Source organism: Triticum urartu, chromosome 3, assembly GCF_003073215.2.
Source record: "Triticum urartu cultivar G1812 chromosome 3, Tu2.1, whole genome shotgun sequence".
NCBI lineage: Eukaryota > Viridiplantae > Streptophyta > Magnoliopsida > Poales > Poaceae > Triticum > Triticum urartu.
Genome location: NC_053024.1, coordinates 45344949 through 45360084, shown reverse-complemented (window position 1 = coordinate 45360084; position 15136 = coordinate 45344949). Strand labels below are relative to the sequence as shown.

At 46.0% G+C, this 15136-nt stretch overlaps 1 protein-coding gene across 2 annotated transcripts; it reads right to left on the bottom strand.

Moving 5' to 3' along the window:
- Window positions 1-10601: 10601 nt before the first annotated feature.
- LOC125542673 (short-chain dehydrogenase TIC 32 B, chloroplastic-like) lies at window positions 10602-14890 on the bottom strand. Of its 2 annotated transcripts, none has more exons than XM_048705807.1 (9): window positions 14605-14890; window positions 14376-14518; window positions 12334-12565; window positions 12095-12174; window positions 11844-11997; window positions 11689-11767; window positions 11276-11360; window positions 11117-11163; window positions 10602-11024 (listed from the first exon to the last, which is right to left on the bottom strand). In XM_048705807.1, the coding sequence occupies exons 2-9, from the start codon at window positions 14491-14493 to the stop codon at window positions 10857-10859; spliced, it is 963 nt and encodes a 320-aa protein (XP_048561764.1). In that variant the 5' UTR covers window positions 14494-14518; window positions 14605-14890; the 3' UTR covers window positions 10602-10856. The 2 variants fall into 2 exon arrangements, with proteins under 2 accessions (XP_048561764.1, XP_048561763.1); XM_048705806.1 differs by having other exon boundaries at window positions 14595-14888.
- Window positions 14891-15136: the final 246 nt, after the last annotated feature.

Below are 15136 nucleotides of genomic sequence, written 5' to 3'. Positions count from 1 at the left end.
GATGGATGCAGCATCCAAGGTGGTGATAGATGTGGCGTTGGAGAAGATAGATGCAGCCTCCAAGGTGGTGATAGATGCGGCATTGGAGAAGATCGATGCGGCGTCCAATATGATTGAAGCCACATCCAAGCAGCATGACGCTAGAGCTGGCGAGCAAGATGCTAACATGCAGGAGATGCAGTCACTCGTCCAGATGCTGGTTACCAAGGAACAACAAAGCAATGACGAGTTGCAACGTGCTCGGAAAATTCTGATAGATGTAGGTGAGCAGCTGACACCTTTTTCTTCCGTAGTGATAGCATCATATCTATCACTAATTCTTGTTGTCTGCAATACTCCTATGTTTTGGCAGGAACTGCAGAAGTTTACAAATGTGCAGGCACATATAGGGATCAAAAGGATGGGTGAGCTGGATCTGAAAGTATTTCCCAATGCTTGCAGCAAAAATGCACCACAAGAAGATGCACAAATTAAATCTGCTATTCTTTGTTCAAAATGGGAAGCTGAAATTGCAAACCCAGGCTGGCATCCTTTTAGGATAGTTATGGTTGATGGTAAAGAGACGGTATGTAGACAGTACAACCTCTACTATTGTTTCATGTAGCTCTGTTAGCCTATACTCATCATATTATTGGAGACTAATAGCATTCTATAACATTCTAATCAGATCTGCTTTTGCAAACATTATCTTCCTTTTATGAACTTACAAATATGTATAGGATTCCATCTGATGGCGCATACCTTCTTTCCTTTGGTTTAGGAAATTCTTTCGGAGGAGGATGACAAGCTTCGCAGCTTAAAAGAGGAGCATGGTGAGGAAATCTACAACTTGGTGACAAAGGCGCTGCTTGAGATGAACGAGTACAACCCCAGCGGACGCTACGCCGCACCGGAGCTGTGGAACCGTAAGGATGACAGGAAAGCAACGCTGGAGGAAGCCATCCAGTTCCTCCTGAGACAGCTGCAGTCACACAAGAGGAAGCGCCGTTGAGGCTCTGCAATACTGATGTGCAGGAGGCCCTCCTACTTTTGCTTCCGTAAAATTGTACGTGCGCGTTGTACTTGACTCTAGTGTAGTCGTAGTGCTGGTGGATTAGTTGGAGGCTTTGTAGTGGTCCACCAGTCTTGATGATCATGCGAACTAGATTAGCCATGATCGCCTTTTGATCGCTAGCTACATAGCTTAGCTAGATGATGCTATTGGAAATATGCCCTAGAGGCAATAATAAAATGGTTATTATTATATTTCTTTGTTCATGATAATTGTCTATTGTTCATGCTATAATTGTGTTATCCGGAAATCGTAATACATGTGTGAATACATAGACCACAACACGTCCCTAGTGAGCCTCTAGTTGACTAGCTCGTTGATCAAAAGATAGTCATGGTTTCCTGACTATGGACATTGGATGTCATTGATAACGGGATCACATCATTACGAGAATGATGTGATGGACAAGACCCAATCCTAAGCATAGCTCAAAGATCGTGTAGTTCGTTTGCTGTAGCTTTTCTGAATGTCAAGTATCATTTCCTTAGATCATGAGATTGTGCAACTCCCGGATACCGTAGGAGTGCTTTGGGTGTGCCAAACGTCACAACGTAACTGGGTGACTATAAAGGTACATTACAGGTATCTCCGAAAGTGTCTGTTGGGTTGGCATGAATCGAGACTGGGATTTGTCACTCCGTATGACGGAGAGGTATCTCTGGGCCCACTCGGTAATGCATCATCATAATGAGCTCAATGTGATCAAGTGGTTGATCACAGGATCATGCATTACAGTACGAGTAAAGTGACTTGCCGGTAACGATACTGAACAAGGTATTGGGATACCGACGATCGAGTCTCGGGCAAGTAACATACCGATTGACAAAAGGAATTGTATACGGATTGATTGAATCCTCGACATCGTGGTTCATCCAAGGAGATCATCGTGGAGCTTGTGGGAGCCAACATGTGTATCTAGATCCCGCTGTTGGTTATTGACCGGAGAGGCTTCTCGGTCATGCCTGCATGTCTCCCGAACCCGTAGGGTCTACACACTTAAGGTTTGGTGACGCCAGGGTTGTAGAGATATTAGCACACGGTAACCCGAAAGTTGTTCGGAGTCCCGGATGAGACCCCGGACGTCACGAGGAGTTCCGGAATGGTCCGGAGGTAAAGATTCATATGTAGGAAGTCCAGTTTCGGCCATCGGGAAGGTTTCGGGGGTCACCGGTATTGTACCGGGACCACCGGAAGGGTCCCGGGGGTCCACCGGGAGGGGCCACCTATCCCGAAGGGCCCCATGGGCTGAAGTGGGAGGGGAACCAGCCCCTAGTGGGCTGGTGCTCCCCCCTTGGGCCTCCCCCTGCGCCTAGGGTTGGAAACCCTAGGGGTGGGGGGCGCCACCCTTGCCCTGGGGGGCAAGGCACCCCCTTTGGCCGCCGCCCCCCTAGGAGATTGGATCTCCTAGGGCCGCCCCCCCCCCTAGGCATCCTATATATAGTGGGGGGAGGGAGGGTTGCGCACCCAAGCCCCTGGCCTCTCCCTCTCCCTCCCGTGACACTCCTCCGTCTCCCTGCGCTTGGCGAAGCCCTGCCGAGATCACCGTTGCTTTCACCACCACGCCGTCGTGCTGCTGGATCTTCATCAACCTCTCCTTCCCCCTCGATGGATCAAGAAGGAGGAGATGTCTCCCAACCGTACGTGTGTTGAACGTGGAGGTGCTGTCCGTTCGGCACTTGGTCATCGGCGATTTGGATCACGTCGAGTACGACTCCATCAACCCCGTTCTCTTGAATTCTTAGCACGCGATCTACAAGGGTATGTAGATGCACTCATCTCTACCTCGTTGCTAGATGACTCCATAGATTGATCTTGGTGATGCGTAGAAAATTTTAAAATTCTGCTACGTTCCCCAACAGTGGCATCATGAGCTAGGCTATGCGTAGTTACTATGCACGAGTAGAACACAAAGTAGTTGTGGGCATCGATATTGTCAATTATCTTGCCATTACTAGTCTTATCTTGATTCGGCGGTATTGTGGGATGAAGCGGCCCGGACCAACCTTACACGTACGCTTACGTGAGACCGGTTCCACCGACTGACATGCACTAGTTGCATAAGGTGGCTGGCGGGTGTCTGTCTCTCCCACTTTAGTCGGATCGGATTCGATGAACAGGGTCCTTATGAAGGGTAAATAGAAATTAGCAATGCACATTGTGGTTTTGGCGTAGGTAAGAAACGTTCTTGCTAGAAACCTATAGCAGCCACGTAAAAACTTGCAACAACAATTAGAGGACGTCTAACTTGTTTTTGCAGCAAGTGTTTTGTGATGTGATATGGCCAAAGGATGTGATGAATGATATATGTGATGTATGAGATGATCATGTTCTTGTAATAGGAATCACGACTTGCATGTCGATGAGTATGACAACCGGAAGGAGCCATAGGAGTTGTCTTTATTTATTTATGACCTACGTGTCAACATAAACGTCATGTAATTACTTTACTTTATTGCTAAAGCGTTAGCCATAGTAGTAGAAGTAATAGATGACGAGACAACTTCAAGAAGACACGATGATGGAGATCATGGTGTCATGCCGGTGACAACGATGATCATGGAGCCCCGAAGATGGAGATCAAAAGGAGCAAATGATATTGGCCATATCATGTCACTGTTTGATTGCATGTGATGTTTATCATGTTTTACATCTTATTTTCTTAGAACGACGGTAGCTTAAATAAGATGATCCCTCGTAATAATTTCAAGAAAGTGTTCCCCCTAACTGTGCACCGTTGCGAAGGTTCATTGTTTCGAAGCACCACGTGATGATCGGGTGTGATAGATTCTAACATTCAAATACAACGGGTGTAGGCCAGATTTACACACGCAATACACTTAGGTTGACTTGACGAGCCTAGCATGTACAGACATGGCCTCGGAACACAGAAGACCGAAAGGTCGAGTATGAGTCGTATAGAAGATACGATCAACATGAAGATGTTCACCGATGTTGACTAGTCCGTCTCACGTGATGATCGGACACGGCCTAGTTAACTCGGATCATGTTATACTTAGATGACTGGAGGGATGTCTATCTGAGTGGGAGTTCATTGAATAATTTGATTAGATGAACTTAATTATCATGAACTTAGTCTAAAATCTTTACAATATGTCTTGTAGATCAAATGGCCAATGTTGTCCTCAACTTCAACGCGTTCCTAGAGAAAACCAAGCTGAAAGACGATGGCAACAACTATACAGACTGGGTCCGGAACCTGAGGATCATCCTCATAGCTGCCAAGAAAGATTATGTCCTAGAAGCACCGCTAGGTGACGCACCCGTCCCACAGAACCAAGACGTTATGACCGCTTGGCAGACACGTGTTGATGATTACTCCCTCGTTCAGTGCGGCATGCTTTACAGCTTAGAACCGGGGCTCCAAAAGCGTTTTGAGAGACACGGAGCATATGAGATGTTCGAAGAGCTGAAAATGGTTTTTCAAGCTCATGCCCGGGTCGAGAGATATGAAGTCTCCGACAAGTTCTTCAGCTGTAAGATGGAGAAAAATAGTTCTGTCAGTGAGCACATACTCAAAATGTCTGGGTTGCATAACCGCTTGACTCAGCTGGGAGTTAATCTCCCGGATGACGCGGTCGTTGACAGAATCCTTCGGTCGCTTCCACCGAGCTACAAGAGATTTGTGATGAACTTCAATATGCAGGGGATGGAAAAGACCATTCCTGAGGTATATTCAATGCTGAAATCAGCAGAGGTAGAAGTCAAAAAGGAACATCAAGTGTTGATGATGAATAAAACCACTAAGTTCAAGAAAGGCAAGGGTAAGAAGAACTTCAAGAAGGACGGCAAGGGAGTTGCCGCGCCCGGTAAGCAAGCTGCCGGGAAGAAGCCAAAGAATGGACCCAAGCCCGAGACTGAGTGTCTTTATTGCAAGGGAAGTGGTCACTGGAAGCGGAACTGCCCCAAATACTTAGCGGACAAGAAGGCCGGCAACACTAAAGGTATATGTGATATACATGTAATTGATGTGTACCTTACCAGTACTCGTAGTAGCTCCTGGGTATTTGATACCGGTGCGGTTGCTCACATTTGTAACTCAAAGCAGGAGCTGCGGAATAAGCGGAGACTGGCGAAGGACGAGGTGACGATGCGCGTCGGGAATGGTTCCAAGGTCGATGTGATTGCCGTCGGCACGCTGCCTCTACATTTACCTACGAGATTAGTTTTAAACCTCAATAATTGTTATTTGGTGCCAGCTTTGAGCATGAACATTGTATCAGGATCTCGTTTAATTCGAGATGGCTACTCATTTAAATCCGAGAATAATGGTTGTTCTATTTATATGAGAGATATGTTTTATGGTCATGCTCCAATGGTGAATGATTTATTCTTAATGAATCTCGAGCGTAATGCTACACATATTCATAGTGTGAATACCAAAAGATGTAAGGTTGATAATGATAGTCCCACATACTTGTGGCACTGCCGCCTTGGTCACATAGGTGTCAAACGCATGAAGAAGCTCCATGCAGATGGACTTTTAGAGTCTCTTGATTACGAATCATTTGACACGTGCGAACCATGCCTCATGGGTAAGATGACCAAGACTCCGTTCTCAGGAACAATGGAGCGAGCAACCAACTTATTGGAAATCATACATACTGATGTGTGCGGTCCAATGAGTGTTGAGGCTCGCGGTGGCTATCGTTATGTTCTCACCCTCACTGATGACTTGAGTAGATATGGGTATGTCTACTTAATGAAACACAAGTCTGAGACCTTTGAAAAGTTCAAGGAATTTCAGAGTGAGGTTGAGAATCAACGTGACAGGAAAATCAAGTTCTTGCGATCAGATCATGGGGGAGAATACTTGAGTCACGAATTTGGCACACACTTAAGAAAATGTGGAATAGTTTCACAACTCACGCCGCCTGGAACACCTCAGCGTAATGGTGTGTCCGAACATCGTAATCGCACTCTATTGGATATGGTGCGATCTATGATGTCTCTTACCGATTTACCGCTGTCATTTTGGGGCTATGCTTTAGAGACTGCCGCATTCACTTTAAATAGGGCTCCGTCGAAATCCGTTGAGACGACACCGTATGAATTATGGTTTGGGAAGAAACCTAAGCTGTCGTTTCTAAAAGTTTGGGGATGCTATGCTTATGTCAAGAAACTTCAACCTGAAAAGCTCGAACCCAAGTCGGAAAAATGCGTCTTCATAGGATACCCTAAAGAAACTGTTGGGTATACCTTCTACCTCAGATCCGAGGGCAAGATCTTTATTGCCAAGAATGGGTCCTTTCTAGAGAAAGAGTTTCTCTCGAAAGAAATAAGTGGGAGGAAAGTAGAACTTGATGAAGTATTACCTCTTGAACCGATAAGCAGTGCAGCTCAAGAAAATGTTCCTGAGGTGCCTGCACCGACTAGAGAGGAAGTTGATGATGATGATCATGAAACTTCAGATCAAGTTGCTACTGAACTTCGTAGGTCCACAAGGACACGTTCCGCACCAGAGTGGTACGGCAACCCTGTCTTGGAGATCATGTTGTTAGACAACGGTGAACCTTCGAACTATGAAGAAGCGATGGCGAGCCCGGATTCCGACAAATGGCTGGAAGCCATGAAATCCGAGATAGGATCCATGTATGAAAACAAAGTATGGACTTTGACTGACTTGCCCGATGATCGGCGAGCCATAGAAAATAAATGGATCTTTAAGAAGAAGACAGACGCGGATGGTAATGTGACCATCTATAAAGCTCGGCTTGTCGCTAAGGGTTATCGACAAGTTCAAGGGGTTGACTACGATGAGACTTTCTCACCCATAGCGAAGCTGAAGTCCGTCTGAATCATGTTAGCAATTGCCGCATTCTATGATTATGGGATATGGCAAATGGACGTCAAAACGGCATTCCTTAATGGTTTCCTTAAGGAAGAATTGTATATGATGCAGCCGGAAGGTTTTGTCGATCCTAAGAATGCTGGCAAGGTGTGCAAGCTCCAACGCTCGATTTATGGGCTGGTGCAAGCATCTCGGAGTTGGAACATTCATTTTGATGAGATGATCAAAGCGTTTGGGTTTATGCAGACTTATGGAGAAGCCTGCATTTACAAGAAAGTGAGTGGGAGCTCTGTAGAATTTCTCATATTGTATGTGGATGACATACTGTTGATGGGAAATGATATAGAATTCTTGGAAAGCATAAAGGCCTACTTGAACAAGTGTTTTTCAATGAAGGACCTTGGAGAAGCTGCTTATATATTAGGCATCAAGATCTATAGAGATAGATCGAGACGCCTCATTGGTCTTTCACAGAGTACGTACCTTGACAAGATATTGAAGAAGTTCAAAATGGATCAATCAAAGAAGGGGTTCTTACCTGTATTGCAAGGTACGAGATTGAGCACGGGTCAATGCCCGACCACGGCAGAAGATAGAGAAAAGATGAGTGTCGTCCCCTATGCCTCGGCCATAGGGTCTATCATGTATGCTATGCTGTGTACCAGACCTGATGTAAACCTTGCCGTAAGTTTGGTAGGAAGGTACCAAAGTAATCCTGGCATGGAACACTGGACAGCGGTCAAGAATATCCTGAAGTACCTGAAAAGGACTAAGGAAATGTTTCTCGTTTATGGAGGTGACGAAGAGCTCGTCGTAAAGGGTTACGTTGATGCTAGCTTCGACACAGATCTGGATGACTCTAAGTCACAAACCGGATACGTGTATATTTTGAATGGTGGGGCAGTAAGCTGGTGCAGTTGCAAGCAAAGCGTTGTGGCGGGATCTACATGTGAAGCGGAGTACATGGAAGCCTCGGAGGCAGCACAAGAAGCAGTCTGGGTGAAGGAGTTCATTACCGACCTAGGAGTCATACCCAATGCGTCGGGCCCGATGACTCTCTTCGGTGACAACACTGGAGCTATTGCCCTTGCCAAGGAGCCCAGGTTTCACAGGAAGACCAGGCATATCAAGCGTCGCTTCAACTCCATTCGTGAAAGTATTCAAAATGGAGACATAGAGATTTGTAAAGTACATACGGACCTGAATGTGGCAGATCCGTTGACTAAACCTCTCCCTAGAGCAAAACATGATCAACACCAGAACTGCATGGGTGTTCGATTCATCACAATGTAACTAGAATATTGACTCTAGTGCAAGTGGGAGACTGTTGGAAATATGCCCTAGAGGCAATAATAAAATGGTTATTACTATATTTCTTTGTTCATGATAATTGTCTATTGTTCATGCTATAATTGTGTTATCCGGAAATCGTAATACATGTGTGAATACATAGACCACAACACGTCCCTAGTGCGCCTCTAGTTGACTAGCTCGTTGATCAAAAGATAGTCATGGTTTCCTGACTATGGACATTGGATGTCATTGATAACGGGATCACATCATTAGGAGAATGATGTGATGGACAAGACCCAATCCTAAGCATAGCTCAAAGATCGTGTAGTTCGTTTGCTGTAGCTTTTCTGAATGTCAAGTATCATTTCCTTAGATCATGAGATTGTGCAACTCCCGGATACCGTAGGAGTGCTTTGGGTGTGCCAAACGTCACAACGTAACTGGGTGACTATAAAGGTACATTACAGGTATCTCCGAAAGTGTCTGTTGGGTTGGCATGAATCGAGACTGGGATTTGTCACTCCGTATGACGGAGAGGTATCTCTAGGCCCACTCGGTAATGCATCATCATAATGAGCTCAATGTGATCAAGTGGTTGATCACAGGATCATGCATTATGGTACGAGTAAAGTGACTTGCCGGTAACGAGAATGAACAAGGTATTGGGATACCGACGATCGAGTCTCGGGCAAGTAACGTACCGATTGACAAAGGGAATTGTATACGGATTGATTGAATCCTCGACATCGTGGTTTATCCGATGAGATCATCGTGGAGCTTGTGGGAGCCAACATGGGTATCCAGATCCCGCTGTTGGTTATTGACCGGAGAGGCTTCTCGGTCATGTCTGCATGTCTCCCGAACCCGTAGGGTCTACACACTTAAGGTTCGGTGACACTAGGGTTGTAGAGATATTAGCACACGGTAACCCGAAAGTTGTTTGGAGTCCCGGATGAGATCCCGGATGTCACGAGGAGTTCCAGAATGGTCCAGAGGTAAAGATTCATATGTAGGAAGTCCAGTTTCGGCCATCAGGAAGGTTTTGGGGGTCACCGGTATTGTACCGGGACCACCGGAAGGGTCCCGGGGGTCCACCGGGTGGGGCCACCTATCCCGAAGGGCCCCATGGGCTGAAGTGGGAGGGGAACCAGCCCCTAGTGGGCTGGTGCGCCCCCCTTGGGCCTCCCCCTGCGCCTAGGGTTGGAAACCCTAGGGGTGGGGGGCGCCACCCTTGCCTTGGGGGGCAAGGCACCCCCTTTGGCCGCCACCCCCTAGGAGATTGGATCTCCTAGGGCCGGCGCCCCCCCCTAGGCACCCTATATATAGTGGGGGGGGAGGGCTGCGCACCCAAGCCCCTGGCCTCTCCCTCTCCCTCCCGTGACACTCCTCCGTCTCCCTGCGCTTGGCGAAGCCCTGCCGAGATCACCGTTGCTTCCACCACCACGCCGTCGTGCTGCTGGATCTTTATCAACCTCTCCTTCCCTCTTGCTGGATCAAGAAGGAGGAGACGTCTCCCAACCGTACGTGTGTTGAACGCGGAAGTGCTGTCCGTTCGACACTTGGTCATCGGTGATTTGGATCACGTCGAGTACGACTTCTTCAACTCCGTTCTCTTGAATACTTCCGCGCGCGATCTACAAGGGCATGTAGATGCACTCCTCTCTCCCTCGTTGCTAGATGACTCCATAGATTGATCTTGGTGATGCATAGAAAATTTTAAAATTCTGCTACGTTCCCCAACAGATGCTCCTGTTGGATGTATCATGTATGGAGCCTTTGGCATGATGGATGCTAGTACTAATCTCAGAATGTAGTTTGTATGTAGCCCTGGCATGGATGCTAGTACTAATCTCAGAATGTCCAATTAGGTTTCCTATTGTCTGACTGCCTATGGCAAGAAACCTTACTGTGTTACTGAGAATTTGGGGGTTATAACTGCATCATGGAATGTCCAATATATATTTGGGTATTGGAAACTGCATGAGGTTGGAGTTAGCAGAGCACCTGAGCTGGGGAGTGGAGTAGTTCAAACTTGACAATCCGACTGCCACTTGCTCTGTTGTGCTCTCGCGCCCGAGCTCGCCTTTGTCTGGGGTGTCGCACCAGGGGCGCCGCACACCAAGGCATGCCCCGGCAGCACATTCACTGGAGGGAGCATCAGGCTGCCGCTCAGCAGGCCACCGCAGGATGTCGTCTGCCTATTTGGCCTGACCATCTCCGACGTGGCTGTCCCGCGTGTGTTCGCCACCCCAACGTGGCTGTCCCGCGTGTGTTCGCCATCGTGGTCGTTGCCAGCGTTGGGTTCACCACTCAAGATGGAATTTGTTAGTGGCAACAAATCAAAGCAGAGGAATTTCTTCTAAACCTCTCCAACTGTCTGTATATAGTACTCCTATATGTGACACTGAGAAAGTTTCAGGAAAAACAGAAATCTGAAAATAAGCGAGATGATTAACTAGATTCATTAATCCAATCCGAAACCGACCGACAAATATACTTGAGGTGAATATATTGACAAGAACACAATTCGATCATAGCCACGACATCAAACAAGGACGGAAAATTTATTCGTGAACAATATTGGTTCACTTCACCAGGTGACAGTTTCCTACTTGTAGCTACTGCTTGTGCTGCTGCTACTTGCTAACCAACCATTTGTACCATAAACTCGACAGCATCCCGAAAGACGCCTTTTCCGAGCTCTCATTTGGCGGATCTGATGAGCTCCTCGCTGAACTCCCAGAGTTGCTTTGCCAAGGCGTCACTCTTCGCGTGCGCGCTCGTCTTCTCCTCGTTGCAGTCGGCAAAGTATTTGCCTGTCATCCCCTTCAGCTGAGGGTTGAGGCCTACGTAGCAAGTAGTTGCCGCTCCCTGCAAGAAAAAAACACGAAGTTCTTTGTAAGGAAGATGCTGTGTCATTGTTAGGATTAGGAATTTTGTCAAAGCCAGGAATAGATAAGAACCTGGGGTACATTCTTCCAGAACAAGTAGGTGACAACTTGAATCGCCTCTGCAAATGAAAACAGAATAAATAAATTATAACGTCGTGGGGACATAAAGCTTGACGTTTGAGAAATATATTCAGTCATATGAAAGGATGAGCCTAAGTGCTTAGTGCTTACTCATGAGAGCAAAGGAATGCCTCATCAAATTGGTCATGATCAATCCAGGATGAACGCAATTAACTGTGATGTTAGCTCCTTCCTCCTGTGTAAGTACAGCACATTATTCATGGTGCATCAGAATGGAACACCTAGCTGGCAGTAAAGAATTTAATACCTACAAGCTAGATCAATAGGTCTAATAGAAAAATCACTGTCCTCGTTGAAAGCTACTAAAAGGCTAAACCGCTGCGTTATTATGGTGATGATAACTAATAACAGTTTTAGCAATACAAATCAAGATAAGCAAGGGTATTATAACCTAGGTAATATCTAGGCAGTTCATGAAGATCTGAAGTTATTATTTCGAAGTTTTCTCCTGATGAATGAATAAAATGAAGAGAAAAGACCAAAAATATGGAGAAAAATGATACCTTGAGCCGCCTAGAGAGCTCTTTCGCGTGCAGTATGTTTGCAAGCTTAGATTGTCCATAGGCCATTTTATCATTGTATCTGCCAATAGAAAAATACATTATTAGCAGTTGAATCGATAGTAGATTTTCTACTAAATAACCATAAGAACACATACATTTTCTTGTCATTGAGCTGATCAAACAGAATCCCCTTTGGATATGTATGGAGGTGGGCAACTGATGACAAGTTCACAATGCGACCCTCAATACCCGTAGACTTGGCAGTAGTTTTCATGTTATCAAGGAGAAGGTTGGTCAGTAGGAAGTGACCTGATTGAGCATTGGAGTGAAAGGGAAAACTATTAGTATCAGGATATCCACCATTGATTCTGTCTATTTCAAGTATTGCTGGCAGTTAGAGACTAACCAAGATGATTTGTGGCAAACTGCATCTCCACTTCGTCTTCAGACAGTTGGAAAGGACAGAACATCACACCTGCATTATTTCTGCAGAACAGAAGAATTCGGATGGCTTGATTCAGTGAAGCGTAGGCAGTGCTGGAATACACTAGCAGTGATATACAGCTACCCTAAACTGAAATTTAATGTGACACAGCAATGTACATATCAAAGAAAAGAAGGAATGATAAGAGATGAAGGGATTACATCAAGATGTTTAGAGGAAGATTCATGGAGTTGAACTGGTCAGCGAAGGCCCTGACAGACTTGAGGGAGCTAAGGTCAAGCTTCAGAACATCGACACGGGCTACTGGGTGTATCTCCATGATGCGCTTCCTTGCCTCTGATGCAGCCTCTGTGTTTCTCGCAGCAATGATGACATGGGCTCCTCTCAGGGCAAAGACTCTCGAGGTCTCTAGACCAATGCCACTAGATCCTCCTGAAAGATATCAGAATTGCGGCTTTCAGTAAAAAACATAAATAGATCTTGGAAACATGTTATAAAATGTGATTAACTCAAAAAGATTGATTTTATCACAGGCTTGGTGGCAATGTACTGATGGCATTAGTAAATGCCCATAACAAATTATCGCAAGTATGCATAAGCATAACCCACACCCATGCTTTACGAATAAGCAATATTGACGCGACCCAAAACGGTTCCTCCAATTGTTCCAACACATACTAATGGAAGCTCTTGCACTCCATTAGAAGTCCCTATGTCCTGAACTTATTATTGTTTGTAAAAAACTTCCAGAAAAAGTTGTTGTAAAAACAATAGCAGAAAAGCTCCCATCAATATAACCAGACTTAGTTCTCAATGAATGTGAACACTGTAGTCTAACAACCAACCTTACAGATGTTGATAATTTTGACTTTTTCAAGTAAACATAGGAGCTTCAAAATCCTAGTGCGATGAAAAGGATGGAAGAAGATTGTCAGCTAACTGAAAGGATCGTGTCACTGCAGCATATGATCACTCTTGCTGTAGACTTCTAACAACCAACTAGCAAAAGGGACAAAAATGACAGTTTCTGCTAATTTCTACTTTTCAAGTAAACATCGGAGCTTGAAAACCATAGTGCAATGAAAAGGATAGAAGGAGATTGCCATCTAACTGAAAGGACCTCGTCAATAATGCAAAAAATCACTCCTGCGATAAACTAAAGCACATAAAAGAGAGATATAAAAATAACAAAAAGTACTACGTTCCTTCCTAATCCCTAACCGTAAATTTGGTATCATCACGATACTGGCAAGAAGGGTGGGAGGTTCACAAATTGTCTGCACTACTACTTAAGACAAGTGAAAGCTTGGATCCATGGTGTGGTTTACCATGAAAACAAAATATTCATCTCAACAAAAGCAGCTAGGGATATTTGATTGGTTCTTGTGAAGAGGAGAAACTGGCAGATAACAACAAATAATTCAGTATTTATTCAAAGCCACACAAAACAGTCCCCAAAAGACAGGACCCAGAAATCTAGGCTGCATACTCTCATTCTCCACATAAAAAGGCAGACTAAACCAACTTGTTCACATCAAGAGTTTGGAAAAATACAAGCAACAGCGTCCTTGCAATTGTTTGAAGAACAGATCATCGTAACATACGTCATGGTTCAGATTAAGAACAGAGCATAAATCTGAACAAAGACCAGTGCTTGTGTACGAAAAACAGTTGCGACAACAAATGTTCAGAAGTTAGTACTTCAGTACATACCCCCAAACAACAAAATCCCGGTCATAAACCCACTTCCCAACTGCTTGTCTACATAGCACAAAGAAGAGAGCAGAGCAACTCCCTGCAGAAAATATTCAGAAAGGTTGCACATGAATCTAACCGACAACATCACAGAGACTATCTGAGCATTGCACCATGAACAAAGCCAGCTAATTTGATTCACTAGTACACGGTTAGCACACCCGTCAGGCTGCAGGGATGAAAATTAATTTGATGTGAACATGAAGCTGGTACCGGTAGCGATGCTCCTGTTCTTGTGCTGACAGCGATGCATAACCAGCAGTCAGATTCAGGACGCGTGTGCCCAAACAGGAAAGAGATCATCATCACCACATATGAGTATATGACTAAACGAAACGCCCAAAAGGTGGTGTCCCCATCACACAGCCAAGAAGATGAGGGTGAACATGTCAGGTGGCACAGCGAACGCCATTGGTGATCTGGCGGGCGGCGCAAGAGCAGGGGAGGAATCCGGCCGGTTGGGTGGGAGTGGGGTTGTGGTGGGTACCTGTGACGAGGACGGTGAGGCCGGCGGCGGAGATGCCCTCGGTGACCTGCTCCGCCGTGGAGCCCGAGCCGAACCCGCTGGCGCCCGGCTTGCCGGTGATGAGGGACAGGATGCCCATCTGGTTCTTGGGTCGACTCCCGAAACTGCGGAACAGAATGTGAGTCCCCAATCAAGAAGAAGAAGGAGGGAGAAGAAGCAGAGGAATCTTGGCGAACTCACCTGGACGGACCTGGACGGATTAGCCGATGGCGAGATTGGTTCCGGTGATGCGCGACGGAAGGGAGGGAGGAGGGCGGCGTGCAGGAGCGGGCGCAGGGGAGGAGGTTATTTATGGCCGCGGGGAGCGGTAGCAGCAGTTTGGTTGGGGAGTAGGCAGGCAACCGGCCGGAACGCAAACTCTGCAGTGAATCCGGCCGGGCCGGGACTCCTCCTACTATTGCTACTCGATGGAACAGGTTTCCTCTCTGGATTCCCTCCCTCCCTCCCTTCTTCTTGCACGGGAAGAATATGTATGTGTGTGGTCTCTGGCAGTGGACAAAAAAACCGAATCTTCTTTTCCTTTTGGGTCGAGAGAGAGAGAGAGAGAGAGAGAAAATTGCATCTTTTTTCTTGATGGAGGAGTCTGATATCCAGAGAAGAGTCCACAGTCCACACGTGTTGATCAACTCCTGCATTTTTTTTTGACATGAATAAGACTCTATTCTCAGATAATTGACATATCGGTCACAAATAATTGGCACCGAGCTCTTCCGGAAATCAGA

Coding starts and splice junctions, on each gene's coding strand:
- LOC125542673 (XM_048705807.1), bottom strand. CDS start 14,493: ATGGGCATCCTGTCCCTCATCACCGGCAAGCCGGGCGCCAGCGGGTTC. Junction 12,566..14,375: donor CCTCACCGTCCTCGTCACAG/GTACCCACCACA, acceptor GATATCTTTCAG/GAGGATCTAGTGGCATTGGT. Junction 11,025..11,116: donor TCTGGAAGAATGTACCCCAG/GTTCTTATCTAT, acceptor TTTTTCTTGCAG/GGAGCGGCAACTACTTGCTA.